The 16,255-nt window shown below is 33.8% G+C and overlaps 2 protein-coding genes across 2 annotated transcripts; both read left to right on the forward strand.

Annotated features, from left to right (window-relative positions):
• Window positions 1–829: 829 nt before the first annotated feature.
• LOC104759948 (uncharacterized) lies at window positions 830–3,541 on the forward strand. Its single transcript, XM_087476924.1, has 5 exons — window positions 830–2,266; window positions 2,349–2,703; window positions 2,785–2,961; window positions 3,046–3,145; window positions 3,227–3,541. The coding sequence occupies exons 1-5, from the start codon at window positions 898–900 to the stop codon at window positions 3,539–3,541; spliced, it is 2,316 nt and encodes a 771-aa protein (XP_087333050.1). The 5' UTR covers window positions 830–897.
• A 1,615-nt stretch (window positions 3,542–5,156) lies between these two features.
• LOC147930545 (uncharacterized) lies at window positions 5,157–7,812 on the forward strand. Its single transcript, XM_087476925.1, has 6 exons — window positions 5,157–5,247; window positions 5,356–5,803; window positions 6,257–6,386; window positions 6,495–6,782; window positions 6,863–7,093; window positions 7,330–7,812. Exons 1-6 carry the CDS (start codon window positions 5,157–5,159, stop codon window positions 7,810–7,812), a joined length of 1,671 nt encoding a protein of 556 aa, XP_087333051.1.
• The last annotated feature ends 8,443 nt before the right edge of the window (window positions 7,813–16,255 follow it).

Here is a 16,255-nt window from a genome sequence, read left to right on the forward strand (position 1 = left end):
TTCTAAGTAGAGAGACAGAATAAAAAAAAAGTAGTGAAAAAAATATATTTTTTTTTTTAGAAGAGAAGAAAAAAAAAAGAGAGAAAGAAGATTTGTTTTTTTAGAAGAAAAGAAAAAAAAAAAGCTATGTGGAATTCATCTCGAGAGTGGATGTATAATCGGATCGATGGAAGAACAAATAATATCTCTAAAGAATTTTTGGCGGGAGTTGAGCAGTTCATGAATTTCGCAAACAGCCAGCCTATGGCACAAAACAGTGGAGGTAGGTTTTACTGTCCTTGCGTAAAATGTCAGAACGATGTTATTTTGCATGGTACGACAATATCTAATCATTTGCATAGTAAAGGATTTATGCCAAATTATTATGTATGGTCTGAACATGGTGAAGATTATGACGTGCTAGGGGTAGGAACTAGTAGTCATTATCCTAATACAAATTATACTAGTACTAGTAGTCAGCATGGTAGTCAACCTGGTAGTCAGCCAATAGGATTTGAGGGAAATGTATATGCTGAGATGGTGAATGATGCATTTCATGGTACCACGCCTTTTAATGAGTATCATGAGTATGAAAGTGGATATGATCATGGATATGATCATATCCATGAAGAACCCACTGAAGAGGCGAAACGGTTCTACGACATGTTAGATGCTGCAAATACTCCACTTTATGATGGATGTCATGAAGGTCATTCGCAACTATCATTGGCGTCTAGGTTCATGAACATCAAGGTTGATAATAATTTGTCTGAGGCATGCATGGACGATTGGGCTGAATTGTTTACGGAGGTTTTACCAGAGGGTAATCAAGCTACTGGTTAATACTACGAGACAGAGACTTTAGTTCGAAAGATAGGATTGCCATACCATACAATTGATGTATGTATAGAGAATTGTATGATATTTTGGAAAGAAGATGGGAATTTGGAGCATTGCAAGTTCTGTGGGAAGCCAAGGTACAAAAGTAGTGGGGGTAGAACTAGAATACCCTTCAGTCGTATGTGGTATCTACCTATTGCAGATAGATTGAAGAGGATGTACCAATCAGAGAAGACCGCATCATCAATGAGATGGCATGCTGAGCATGATTCAGAAGATGGAGTAATGTGTCATCCATCTGATGCGCCTGAATGGAAGAATTTCCAACATTTACATCCCACATTTGCGCAAGAGCCACGAAACGTTTACCTTGGGTTATGTACAGATGGTTTTAATCCATTTGGGGTCTCCAAAAATCATTCTTTGTGGCCTGTGATCTTAACTCCATACAACCTACCTCCGGATATGTGCATGAACAGCGAGTATTTATTTCTTACGATTCTGAACTCCGGACCAAACCACCCACGAGCCAGCCTTGATGTTTTCCTCCAACCATTAATCGATGAGTTAAAGGAGTTATGGTATAATGGGGTTGAGGCTTATGATATCTCACTAAATCAAAATTTCAACATGAAAGTTGTTCTTATGTGGACAATAAGCGATTTTCCAGCGTACGGTATGTTGTCGGGATGGACGACACATGGAAGATTAGCATGTCCAATTTGTATGGATGACACTAGTGCTTTTCAATTACCAGCTGGGAGGAAAACATGTTGGTTTGACTGTCATAGGAGATTTCTTCCTACAAGTCATCCGATGCGGAAGAATAAAAAGGACTTTCTGAAGGGAAAAGATTCATTGAATGACGAGCCACCAGCATCTCTGAGTAGTCAAGCTATCTATGAGCGTATAAGGAAAGCCAAAGCACCTAAAACATCTATTTGCGGTGGGAATGGTCACGAAAAGAAAGTTAAAGGCTACGGAAGATGGCATAATTGGCATAAAGAAAGCATATTATGGCAGTTACCGTACTGGGTCGATCTGAATTTAAGGCACAACCTGGATTTGATGCACGTCGAGAAAAATGTCTTTGATAACTTGATGTACACCACTATGAATGTAAAAGATAGATCAAAAGACAACGTGCAGTCAAGATTGGATATTGCAAGATTTTGTTCCCGGCAAGATTTACATCTAGATGCTCAAGGGAGAGCCCCATTCCCTATTTGGAGATTGAAAACCAAAGCGAAAGAGGCTTTATTAAAATGGGTAAAAGAAGATGTTAGATTCCCAGACGGATATGTCGCAGATTTAGCTAGTTGTGCTGACATGAAAAATGGAAAGTTTTTGGGAATGAAGAGTCATGACTGCCATGTGTTTATGGAACGATTGCTTCCGTTCATATTTGCAGAGCTTTTACCGCGTAATGTCCACCTGGCGATTTCAGGTATATAAATTAAACATTTAATTTGGTTTAGTTGTTGATATTATATTTATATGTAACAACATAACATGTTATAACTTTGTAGGGATTGGAGCATTTTTCCGCGACCTATGTAGTAGAACATTGGAGCAATCCCGCCTCGAAATTCTGAAGGATAATATTGTCATGATCTTGTGTAATTTGGAGAAAATCTTCCCTCCTTCATTCTTTGATGTAATGGAGCACCTCCCTATTCACCTACCTTATGAAGCACAACTTGGTGGTCCTGTGCAATATAGGTGGATGTATCCTTTCGAAAGGTTTTTTAAACGTTTAAAAGGGAAAGCGAAGAACAAAAGATATCCAGCTGGCTCAATAGTTCAATCCTACTTGAATGATGAGATATCTTATTTCTCAGAACACTATTTTGCTTCACACATTTCTACAGCAAGGAGAAGAAGGTAAAACTTCAAATATGATTATTGAATTTTTCTATCAACTTCTAAAATTGTGAAAAAGTTTTACAAAATAAACTTTAACAGGTTAATTCGGCATGAAGAAGGTGAAGTACCTGTATATCCTATACCAGTACCAGATATATTCACTCAAGTTGGTCGTCCAGGCGGAAAAAGTAGTGAATTTTGGTTAACTGAAAAAGATTATAAATGTGCACACGCATATGTTCTGCGCAATTGTGATTATTTCCAGCAACATGAGAGGTATTTTTGATTTACCAAGTATATTTATAACCATATGTTCTTAGGTAAACTTTAAAATATTTACTTTTTGTTGATAAAATACAGATTGTTGGAGGCGCAAATTCGATATGAATATCCAGAACTATCTGATGAAGATGTTAGGTCGAAAAGAGAAGAAGATTTCCATGAATGGATTAAGCAATATGTATGTTTTACTATCCACCAATTAATTATATCAACATGATAAATATTGTGATCTAAAATTTTGTATATATATTTGGCACAGGTGCGTGGTGGTTTTGAAAGTTTTCCTCCATGGGTCCATGAAATCGTGGACGGTCCTGAAAATAAAGTTAAGTCTTGGCCTATATATTTTACAAGAGGTTATCTGTTTCACACAAAAGCTCACGGTCTCACTAAAAAAACAATGAATTATGGGGTATGTGTCCGAGGACAAACTTATTCCGATTCATCTGACGAGGACGATTTTTACGGGACCATTGAAAATATCATAGAGCTTACCTATCCAGGATTTTTGAATTTACGGGTCACACTTTTCTATTATGAATGGTATGACTCTACAATTGACAAAGGCACTTGAATACGCGATGGAGGCATTGTTGACGTGTTGTCATCAAGGAGATACCGACATTATGAACCGTTTATATTAGGTAATGTTCTATTTTAAATATATATTTATAGATATATATATATACATCTAATTGGAGAACCATTTTGTATGTGTAGGTTCTCAAGCTGATCAAGTTTGTTATCTTTCATATCCTCACACTAAACGACCTCGAAAACTTTGGCTCAACGTTCTGAAAGTTAATCCAAGGCATGCTGTACAAGGGAACTTAAAACAAAAGGAGGTTGTTATATTGCAGCAAACAGTTGATGATGGAATGACAGATTCAATAGAGGAGATCATAGTTGACAGTTTCGTAGATGGTAATCATCCTAATGAAGAACTTGATTTTGAGATCAACGATGCTGAACAAGAAGACGAATTTCGTGGCAACTACTCGTCGTCGTCTTCGTCTTCAGATGAGGATGAAGATCAAGAAGATGAAAATGAGGAATATGAATAATTTTCATGTTTATTATTTGTGTATTTGTAATTTTAGTGAAATCGCAAACACTAGTGTTATTATAATTTTATTGAAATTTCGATGATGTTTTCTCTCTAATTTTATCAATATTTTATAGTCAGAAAAACGTCACAAATTGAGACTATAGTGCGACTGTTATGTTTTGTCTAATATGTTTTTGGTTAAAAAATCTTAACACAAAATTAGACTAATATTTTATTGTCACAAAGACGTCACAAATTGAGACTATATTGTGACTGAACTTATATTTTGCGACTGTTTTGTCACTGAAGTGATTGTGCATCTGTTTCTGTCAGTCGCAATAGAGTCTTAAAGTACAACGGTTTAGCGAGTATCTTACATTAATTTTAGAATTTTACAAATTTGAGTACAAAAAATGTCAACTTATACATTTCTACTTATATGTGACATCTAGTATTTACTAAATTTCTATAATCACATAAATAAAACACCAAATTAGACAATTATGTTTATATCCTCCAACACATGTATTAGGGTTACATGTGTTTAATTAAGTTAGAGTACTGAAGGTTGTATATATTTACAAAAACATATAAAAATTATTATGTTTGATATTTTATCAAAACTAAACTCTTAAATGAGAGTATACATGATCAAAGGGTCATGTCTAATATGTTTTTGGTTAAAAAATCTTAACACAAAATTAGACTAATATTTTATTGTCACAAAGACGTCACAAATTGAGACTATATTTTGACTGAACTTATATTTTGCGACTGTTTTGTCACTATTTAGATTGTGCATGTCAACAAATTGAGACGTGTAGGTGACTGGGTTTATAATTTGTGACTGTTCTGCCACTAAGTATAGTTTTTGTTTAATGTTTACGACAGTCACAAAGTAGTCTTAAAGTACCACTACTTTCTTACGGATTAAAATTTCCCCAAATTTTAGTGAAAATTATTAGCGGTAATTATTCCCCCCAATTTAATTATTCCCCCCATCACATTGAACACTCTGAGTAACACTCTTAGTAAATATCGAAACCCTCATAATTTCCCGAAACCCTCTTTTTTCTTTTCTCTCTGTCTTTTCGTTTTCTAATCGACTTCTTCTCCGACTTCTTCTCCGACTTCTGTTCCGATGAAATCCGGCGGTGGTGGTCGTGGATCTGGCGGTGGTGGTCGTAGATCTGGCGGTGGTGGTCGTGGATCTGGCGGCGTTGCGAGACGAAGTAGAGATGTCGCTTCGTCGTCTCACTCCTCTAACCCTTCCTCTCACAACGAAAATTCTTCACACTCCCAACAATCTTAACCGTCGCTTCCATCTCGGTATACGCAAGCATCATTTCCCCAGTATCCTCGAGAAGCTTCTCCTCAGCCACAACAACCAGACTTTCAACAACAGCTCCACTCCCAGATGCAGCAGCCACCACCACCGCATGCTCATGTTCCGGTGTATCAACAGGTGGCTCCTCAGAATCCGGGATACAACCAGCCGCTTCACAACGGTGGATATCAACCACCGCTTCACCATCCGGCTTATCCACCGCCACTTCAGGATCTGGGGTTTCTGCCGCCGAATCCTCAGAATCCGGTGTATCAACCGCCGGCTCCTCCGAATCAAGGATTCCAACCGTCGCCGCCTCCGAATCAGGACGGTCAAGAGCATCCACCACCGGCTCAGAATCAAGACTTCCAACAGCAACTGGATGAGTTGCTTGCACTTCCTGGTCGACACCATCTCCCGATATTGAGTCCGCATCCCATCCCCGACACTAAAAGCATATGGTAAAATATTTTTTTCTTTTATTTTATCATCTGATTATTATTTTGATAAATAAGTAAAATATTTATCATTTGATTATCATTTTATCATTTGGTAAAATATTTTTTTCTTTTATTTTATAATTTGATAATTTGATTATCTTTTGGTAAAATATTTTTTTCTTTTATTTTTTCTTTTATTTCTTTTACCATTTGAATAACGCTTTGTGTGTTGTGTTATCGTTTAGATAAAATAAGTAGATTATTATTTGGTTCAGTTTCTTATTGTTTTCAAAGTTTGGTTCGTTTTCTTAGTTGTTTTCAAAGTTTCTAAATTGTTTTCAAAGTTTGTTGTGTTGTGTTGTATTGTGTTGTGAAGTTTAGTTCAATTTCCATTAGATTATTGTGTTGTGATCCATTCGCTTATGTTTGATGGCTTATATTTTATAACTTAACACTCTCATATTTATGTAACAGGTTTGGACGAGACAAAGGAAAGCTATCTCGTGTTATTTCTGGGATTTTAAGGAGAAAGTTCGATGGTCCATACTTTAGCTGGAAGGTTACGCCATTACACATACGGGAGAGATATTTTAGATCCTTTGCGGTAATGAGTTTCTTTTTAGACACAGTTTCTTTTTTTACTAAACTAAGTTAATGAGTTTGTCTTTTGTTTACTTACTTGACACTTACTTTACATTGTTGTACTGTGTAGAGGAAATACAATTGGGATGTTGCGATTACTGAGCTTGTGAGAGAAGGATTTGTGAAGATAGCGAAAAACAGAATGAAAGGAATTGTAAGTCAAGCAAAGACGTATGATGAGCCACCGATTTGGATCAATCCTACACTTTGGAAACAAATGTGGGAGCATTGGGACACATCTGAGGCTAAGGAGAAGAGCTCTAATGCATCCCAAGCCCGTAATTCTGATCGTGACGGTCTTGGAATCCACAAACATCTATCCGGCCAGAAATCTTACTTGCGAATTCAACAAGAGTTGGTAAATGCTCTAAACTAACTCTAATTATTTCATTTAAATATTTCAGTATCCACAATTAACATTCTTTCTATCCATTGTAGGAAGAAAAGTTGGGACGTCCTGTCTCGCTTGGAGAGGTGTTTGTCGCAACACATACAAAGGCAGATGGAAGTTTTGTTGATCAGAAGGCCAAACAAGTTGTGGAGACATATGAGAAGAACATAGAGGAGGTAATGTCTCAAATGGAGTCTGATGTTACAGACCACTCCTCGCCAGATTCTCCTCATGCAACCCTCCTCCCCATTCAAGAAAAAGATGACATTTTCTTAAAGGTAATTTCTAGTACAATTGTCTTTGTTGTGCCTATGATAATTGTCTTATTTTGCTAAGCTAAGTATCTGATTTTGATTGATGCTTAAGAATCCTTGATATTGATATACTTTTGATTGATGCTTGAGAATACTCGATGTTGATTATCTGGGTTTGTGTGATATTTGTATCTGGGTTTGTGTGATATTTCTGTTTGTTATGTTTGTTTTGTGAATGATCATCTCTTCTTTTGTCTTAGTGTACTGTAACGAATGCAAAGGGAACCCCCTTTGGACTTGGAAGTCTCTCGGAGATAATCACCAAAGGGAAAAGAAAGGCTACTTATCCAAGCTCTAGTCCAGATTCGCTGTTAGAGATTCAAGAACAACTCCAGGTTGCTCGTCGTAAGCTCGTTGATCAAGATGAAGAAAATGCTCGACGTGCCAGAGAAGATGCTAGACGTGATGAGGAGCAACGTGACGCTCAAAACCGCATTGCAACCTTGGAGATGCTCGTATCCTACTTGAAGACTAGTGATCCGGGGGTTGCAGAATTCTTGTCTACTCAACCACCAGCCAATGCGCCATTAACCACAGCAGCACCAGCAACCAACATCACTCCAGCCACTGCGACCAATGTCAACCAACCTGCAACAACCACTTCAGGAGCTAGTTCACCATCTACTTCACCTGCGACTGCACCAACCACTTCACCTTTGTCAGTATCATCTTCTCATGCTTAACAAACTAATTCTATCTCTCTTAAGCCTCTATAACTATTTTTTGGATTGTGTAGTAGTGTTTCTAGATCCTTAGCCTAAAACTATTTTCTGTATATGATCGTTGAATGATTTGTATGTTTTTTGTTAAGATCATTCAAATCAGGATTTTAATTTAAATTCAGGTTTTTATTTTCAAAATTTATTGTATACTGTCCCAAATTACTAGGTATATTTTCACTGATTTGCGACCATTTATAATTTAAATAAACACAAACAAAGTACCAAATTCGTTGTGTATATGTCACGATTTTGGGACTAAAAAAACTTAGTCTTCAGTCCGTCACAAACAATTCTGACTCCTTTGCGACTACCTTGTGAATAAACAGCGACTACTTTAGGACCAAAATTCAGATTTTTAAAGTTTACTGTGGTATTAAGTCAGTCTTCCAAACGTAGCTAATTTGTGACTACCATGTCGTCTAAAAGAAGTCGTCTATTACGACTGCCAAAGCGAGTCACTATACTGTCGTTAATTACGACGGTATATTCCGGTCTGTCCGTAGTCGCCAATTACGACTGCGCCGGTGAGTCACTATAGAGTCGTTCATTACGACGGTACGTTTCGGTCTGTCCGTAGTCGCTAATTAACGACCATAACCCTTGTCTCCAATGCGTCGCAAATAAGGGACTGGTTTGCGACCAAAACAATTTGCGACCAAATATTTGCGACCAAATATTTGCGACCAAATATAACAGTCCTTCAATAGTTGCACATCCCGACTTAGTGACTGATTTGAGACGATTCCAGTAGTCCCAAACGCCGTGTTTTCGTGTAGTGGTTGTTTCAAGTTGTCGGTTGTGACAAGTTACGAATGGTTATGACTGTACGACTTATATATAACTGTGGTGTGTTGTAAAACAAAATTGTAACAAGTTTCATGTTAATAAATATTTCAATTTCATTCTTGCCTTCTATCTAAGAGAAGAGACAAAGGTCTCTTGCTCTGTTTTTTCTTCTTCCTCTCAATATTCTAACAATATTGTGCAGAGAATGAAGACGTCATTCTCTATTGTCGACTAATAATAGTCCCCTGTTGGGAAAAAGGGGCATATTTGCTAATCATAGTTATGTCTTTCCATTATCACTCAATAGATAAACACAATTTGTGGGGGGGGGGGGGGGGGGGGAGGAGTAGGGTATGGTTAAGTTTATCATACCGAATGTTAAAATTTTTTTTTTTTACTCTATATAAGATTATAAAGATCTTGAACAACAAGCTTTTCACAATATGTGGTATGAGGCATATATAATAGGAAAAATGACACCCACACCCACTTTCTCCTAAAGTATTGACACTTACACCCACTTTCTACTATCCCTATACTTTTCTTATGTCAAATTACAACTTACACCCTCTAACTAAACTAACCTTCTCTTTCTACTTTTTTTTTCATTCTCATCTCTCTCTCTAACTTTTCTCTTTCTTTTCTAATATTTTTTTTCTTTAACATTTATTTTTCATTTTCATTATTAAATTTTAAGTTTAGTAACTTTAGTTGGTGATAAACATACTAAATTTTAAGTTTAGTAACTTTAGTTGTTGACAAACAAAAAAAAGTTAACCTTATACCCTAAATCTTAAATCCTAACACCACATAGACACTAAATCCATATAAGCCCAAAAACGTAAACCTTAGGTTATCTCCAGCGGTAGTCTCTCACACATCTCTTTACCATTTAAATATATAAAAAAGAGAAAAAAGAGGAGAGAGAGAAAGAGACGTCTCCCGTTTAAGAGTTTTAAGAGACTGTCAACCAAAACATGAGAAACCATCTTCACAGCTGTTCTCTTATTATTGGTCTATTGAATTACTTTTAAAATATATATTATTATAATTTATATTTTAGTTTAAAGTTGTGTTCACACTTGACTTGAGAAACCCACATAGAGACTACCGATGGTGATGCCCTTATACCCTAAATCTTAAATCCTAAACCCTAAACCATACACCTTGAACCCTAAATCCTAAACCATGAATTAAAAATATAGACACATCATCCACATACCTAAACCTAAACTTTTAACCTTAACCTCTAAATCCTACACCTTGAACCTTAGACAATACAACTTGAACTCAAAACATAGACATTGAATCTATATACCATCTAAAGTCTAAACCCTAAACTATGGTGATGTTTGAACATTCAACAAACTTGTCAATAAATTTCATCTGGATTGCTTGTCCACGTGGTCATAGTTTGGTGGATAGGCTTAGAGATTAATAATGACCATGTTTGTTGTGTAGTATGCTTCTAGTGACACTTCTAAGTTCTAATATCTCTAATTCTAGCTTAAAAATAGTACAAAAACATTTGGCTAAAAGACATCTAAGTGGCTAAACTATAGTGATGTTTGAACATGCAACAAACTTGTCAATAAATTTCATCTGCATTGCTTGTCCATGTGGTCAGAATTTGGTGGATAGGCTTTGAGATTAATAATGACCATGTTTATTGTGTAGTATGCTTCTAGTGACACTTCTAAGTTCTAATATACCTACTTCTAGCTGAAAAATAGTACAAAAACATTTAGCTAAAAGAAATCTATGTGGCTAATTTATCTTGGACAAATTTCTGCTCATGTAAAGAATAAGCAAGATATTATAAGATAAATATCCATAACTACTAATCCACATGATTGATATTCAATGTTCTAAATAAATCAATGTTATTAATTTTTATTTTGTTTATTAACCACTTATGAGTGTATATGTTTCTGAACCAACACAAAATATGAAGCAAGGAGCTCATGGTGTCTATGGATTTAATTGTGTGGATGTTGTATGATGATTCTTTGGTCTGTTTACATTGGTATCCACAAAAAAATATCCACATGATCACATCCATAGCCACCATTCAACTGCTATTCTTCAGCTTAATGTCTAGATATGCTTTGTAAATCCATGGAGACCTATCCATAGTTTTTCTATCCACTAAACTTTGTTTTTTTTTTTTAAAGTGAATGTTTTGGTTTTAGGTTCAAGGGTTTATGTTCTAGGATTTAAAATTTAGAATTAAAGGGTTTTGTACTTATTTGGTCTATGTTGTGTTATGGATAATATGCTATGGATAAAGAGCTAACCAAATTTATGTATGTATATTTTGTATGAATAAACACAAGTAACTATCTATTAACAATACTGCAATTGATTATCCACTTATAATTGAACAAATGTTCAACGACTGATGGATACTGTATAATCATAAAATTCATAAAAAATATAGCAATATGTATCTTAAAATGTAGAAAATATATAATCATAACATATTTTATATAAATAAATAGAAAATTTGTTTTATGATAACAAATAAATATATTTTACTTTGTTAAAGTGTTAACAACAAAAAAGAAGAGAAAAAGAGAGAAAAGAAGGAGAGAAAGAGGAGAGGGGCAAAAATGTAAAAGGAAAGTAGACACATAAGCAAAAAATTTAGGAAAGTTACCATGAGTGGAAAGTGGGTTTTTGTGACATAACTCACACCCAAAGTGGGTTTTCATGACATTTTCCCTATATAATAAACATGTCAAGACTCTCAGAGACCGGATCTGTAAATGTTCAACAGAGATTAAAAACCAATGTGCTTCGAGGAGGACAAAGAATCCGTAAAGCAAACCCTGTAGTTGTTCTCTCTTTAAAGTTGAGATTCTTAAGAAACGTTGATACTTTCAAATTGCAATTCTCTGTTATTGGTGATTGTTTGAGTATTCTGAGGATCGCCACGAGGTTGAGGAGCTAATTGCTGGTCTTAGATTTTTAGATAAACCAAACCGAATAGATAATTTTGAATCAAACCAACCCGATCGAAACTGCTGATTTTATTCGGTGTCGGTTTATCCTTTAGGGGGTGTTTTTGTCTTGTTGGTCGTCGTCGTAGAAACACGCCTATAAGATAGATGCCTCCAGTTTGAATAGCAGCTAAACCTAAACCCCTAAAATCTCCAGAGAGAAAGAGAGACGATGGATCACAAGGCAGTTGCGGAAGAGCAAATCGTATTGGAGAGGATTAGGAGAAAAATCGAGGAAGTAAAAGCAGCTGGGCAGTCGCAGCTCTCTCCTATACAAGAACATAACAGTTTCACCCTTCAAGTATATATATATTTTTACGATCATATAGTATATGTTTGCGTAGCGTTACTGTTTATCCTAATTTTAATAATATACTATAAAGTAGCCCACGCGAGTGGGTTATGTATATATTATTAATTTGAAATAAAGAATCAAGTTTCTATTCAATTGTATACGAAATGTACATATAATTGTTAACATATGTCTTAAAAATTAATTTTCATAATATAACAGTTTAACTATAATATTTTAATATATAATTGTTATATGATGCTTCATAAAAAAGTCATTTTAAGATAGAGAAAATTAAAAAATTTAAATTACACAAAATTGTTGAAAATATTTAGACAATATGTTACTATAATAATAGGACCATTGTTTTAGTTACCGCAAAATCAATTTAATTTTGTATTTTCGTTAAGTAATCAAAATAAATTATATTTATTTTTATTTTTTTTGAAAAAAAACTGATAAGTAATCTAAAAAGAAAATTGTAAGACTTTACTATATAATTACTTTAATAGATAATTTAATGTTGTTATTTGAAAATCTCCAGGCCATTTTTGCAAAGGACATGAAAACAGTGCATGATGGATGCTTTCCTCAGTTTGATGACATCTTGAACACATTTGATCAATATTCATACTTCTCGTCTGCAATCTTGTTTTTGTTGGAATAGCTTGTGAAACGATACGCCAGAGAAAGTGTTTTATTTTGGGAACAAGTTTAAGTTTCCAAATTTTATTTTTTAAAGCAACCGAACCATGTGGGATATTGGGTGCAACTCCTGGATCAAATGGATAATGTGTGATAAACCAGTAGCCGGTTTTGACTGTATATTCTCCCGAACGCGTATAGTTCCAAATGAGTTTGTCAGGCTGTTCATTTTGGGAAAGGTAAATGTTTTTGATTAGCACCTCTTCTTGCTGATCGACTATTAATGATAACTGGTGTGTGTCCCACGATCTAACGCCTCCGTCATTTAAAATTAGATTATGCAGAAGCATCTCTGTTTTAAACATCAATGACTTACCAGATTCTGTAGAGGATATTATTTCTCAACTTGTTTCCCACTACTCTCAAAGTGCTAACATATTTAACTCTATTATGCCTTTCATTCTACTTTGGCGGATCTGGAAAGCCAGGAACAATCAAGTCTTTAATGCCTACAGGGAGAGTCCATCTAAAACAGTACTACAATCGCAGTCTGATACAAAGGAATGGATAAAACATTTACAACCTTTGAGGAGTAGACAGATATCTACTGAAACAAACATTAACCGTTTGGTCACCTCCACTGCAACCGTATCTCAAATGTAATTTTGATGCTAGTTATGATTCGCAGACCCGTCAAGCAACAAGTGGCTGGATCTTTAGAAACCATCAAGGGGAAGCTAAGGCATGGGGTGCAACAAAATTAGGTTATGCTGGATCACCTCTGGAAGCTGAAACAAAAAGTCTTCTCATTGCACTGCAGCAAGCATGGATAAGAGGATATCGAACCGTGATATTTGAAGGAGACTGCGAAGTTTTGATCAAATCGGTTAACGGACAACTCCTGAATGTTACTCTATCGAACCTTCTCAATGATATAAAACTTTGGTCTTCTAAATTCCATCAAATTTCATTTGTATTCAATAGGAGAGAAAGTAATAGAGTGGCACATGTTATAGCAAAATTTGGTTGTACTGATAATCTATATTACTCTAACTCTGTATTTGTGCCAATTTGGTTGTTTGAAACTCTCTGTAATGATTCTTATTAATCAATATATATCATTTGTGGAAAAAAAAAATTAATGTTGTTCTATATATTAATTTTATTTTCATCATCTAAAAATAATACTTAACAACAAATAATTTTAAAAGAAATACCCTCTTTTGTAATCCATTTTCAATATTATCCTTATATATATATACAAAATAACTAAATTATAAACTCTAAATTTCAAATACTAAACATACTAAACATTATCTCTCCATCACTCTTGAATGAACTTGCCTCAACTTTTTTTTTGTTTTGTGAATGATTTCATAAGTATTGATGTACCATTATTTCTAGTGCTTGCTTTTTTTACGACTCACCTCTGTATAATTAACTTTTATTTTGCTCGGTCCAAATGTTTGAAGTGCCTTTGATATGCCTCCATCTTCATGGATAGTGATTCTCCACAATCCATCCTGTCCAATATTGTAATATAAAACAAAATCCCTTTCATCCAACAAAATGAAAATGTTGCCGGAAATCATAATCCAGTCTTCTTTCCATTTATCATTGAAAATTTTAGACAGTAAATTAGTTTAAAAATTATGTGGGACTGTATTAAATGGTTATATTAGACAATACTCCTTCTGTTCCTGATTAATCCATATTTTAGGATTTTCAAATATATTAAGAAAACATATTAGAAACTGACTTTAGTCGCATTATTTTTTTCGATTAACAAATTTCAACCAATAATATTCAGTTTCTTTTTTGAAGTTTACAATTTGTCATTAATTACTTATTAAAAATATATAGAAAACCTAAAATTTGTTTTTTTTGTGCAACATTTTTTTTCTCTAGAAAATGGATTAATAAGGAATGGACGGAGTAGATTTTAGTGAAGAAAACATATTATTTAATAGGACAAAATTATTTTACAAAATATACCTTGTTAATGCATCTATGTAACTATTCTACCAAAAATAAAATGCGTCTACGTAACTATAAAAGTTGAAAAAGACTTGGCCATGTTTTTCACTCTTCTTCGTATCTTTGAAACACAGAACACATGAAATATATCTTGATTAGGGAGAAAAAGAGTAAATATATTTTGATTAATTATAAGGACCCCTTGCTAGACATCAAACCTCTGTTTGATCTTCGAGGATTGGAGAAGAGTACCCTCATATCAAGAAACTTGACAATCTGTTTTCCTTTTGCAGCGATGATGATACGTTAGAGCATGTCTATAATTTGAGGGTAAATTTGAGTCCAAGTATTTAAGTAAATGTCTACATATGGCTATATATACGTACACTATTTGAATGTTAAATAGATGTTATTCTTAGGTTCAAAATATTTTATTGACAATTACAAATTTGGGAATTATGGAATTTAGTGTCATAACTTTTGTAACATAAATATTTGCAACCGAAATATTTTCATTAGATTAAATACAGTTCAATGCATGGTTATTGAAATTATAAAAACACATCTCTCTTTAATGCATGGTGAAAGAAATTTGTAACCCACTACTTGATATTAAATATAAAATTTCAATATATTTTCCATATAAGAAATATTCAAACTTTATGATTTAATTAATACTATTTTAAATATGTCACTTACAATTGTGTAATGAAATAAATAGATAGAAAATCAAGAAAAGTCAACATATATCAAAATCTTATATATATATATATATATATGATTTTAAACATGACAACAATTCTGAAATGCTCTTGACAGATCGATTTAATGTTGATATGTGCATTGATATCAAAGGAAAAGCTATTATTGTGTAATTTATACATTATTTTGTAATTTCTCATTATTTAATAGGATTTTAGTGGAACTGACTAACTTTATTGCCTACTCAATTAACAAAAGAAATATATATATGATTTTAAAATGTGTAATAATTAAGGTTTATAAAATTACATAAAGGCATAATCATAATCATGTATTTAAACTATTTCATTTCTCATCCAAGATATGATTTTTATTATGATATTTTCTTTTATTATAAAATAGTGTGTATTTTTTCACTTAAAAGGATGAAAGAAAAATTAAATAGAATGTAAGAAAATGTGTAAAACAGATGTATCAAATATCAGTTAGTTTATTAGTAAATGTTATAGAATATTAGATTTTGTATCAAATATATAATATGAGATTTTATTATAAAACAATCTGATTTTGTTTGACAAAAGAACTTAAGACACAAAAATGGATTTAAAAATATATGTCAATTGTACCAATTGGATAAGAGAAGTATGATTATTTGGAATTGAAAATGATATAAATTTGTTGAAAAAAATTGAAATAAAAGATGACAGGTGTCACTAAAAGAGAATGTCAAATGTCGCAATGTGAGTAAGAGTTAGGAAAAACCTATGTTCAAGTATTGCTCGATCTTGTAATAAACCAGGTCGTAACAAGAGTTTTATGAGAGTGTATTGTTTTCAGAATATATATTGAGTTTGCCATAAGATTCATGCCCCTTTTGCATAACAATGAATTGCAGCAAGCTTATTTTAAGTGTGCACACATGTTGGGGCTAGAAACAACAATTAGAAGAATAAGTTTGTAAAATGAGATCTGGGCAGACTTTCGGTACAAATCGACTTAG

This window comes from Camelina sativa, chromosome 12, assembly GCF_030686135.1.
Source record: "Camelina sativa cultivar CO46 ecotype springtype chromosome 12, ASM3068613v1".
Lineage (NCBI taxonomy): Eukaryota > Viridiplantae > Streptophyta > Magnoliopsida > Brassicales > Brassicaceae > Camelina > Camelina sativa.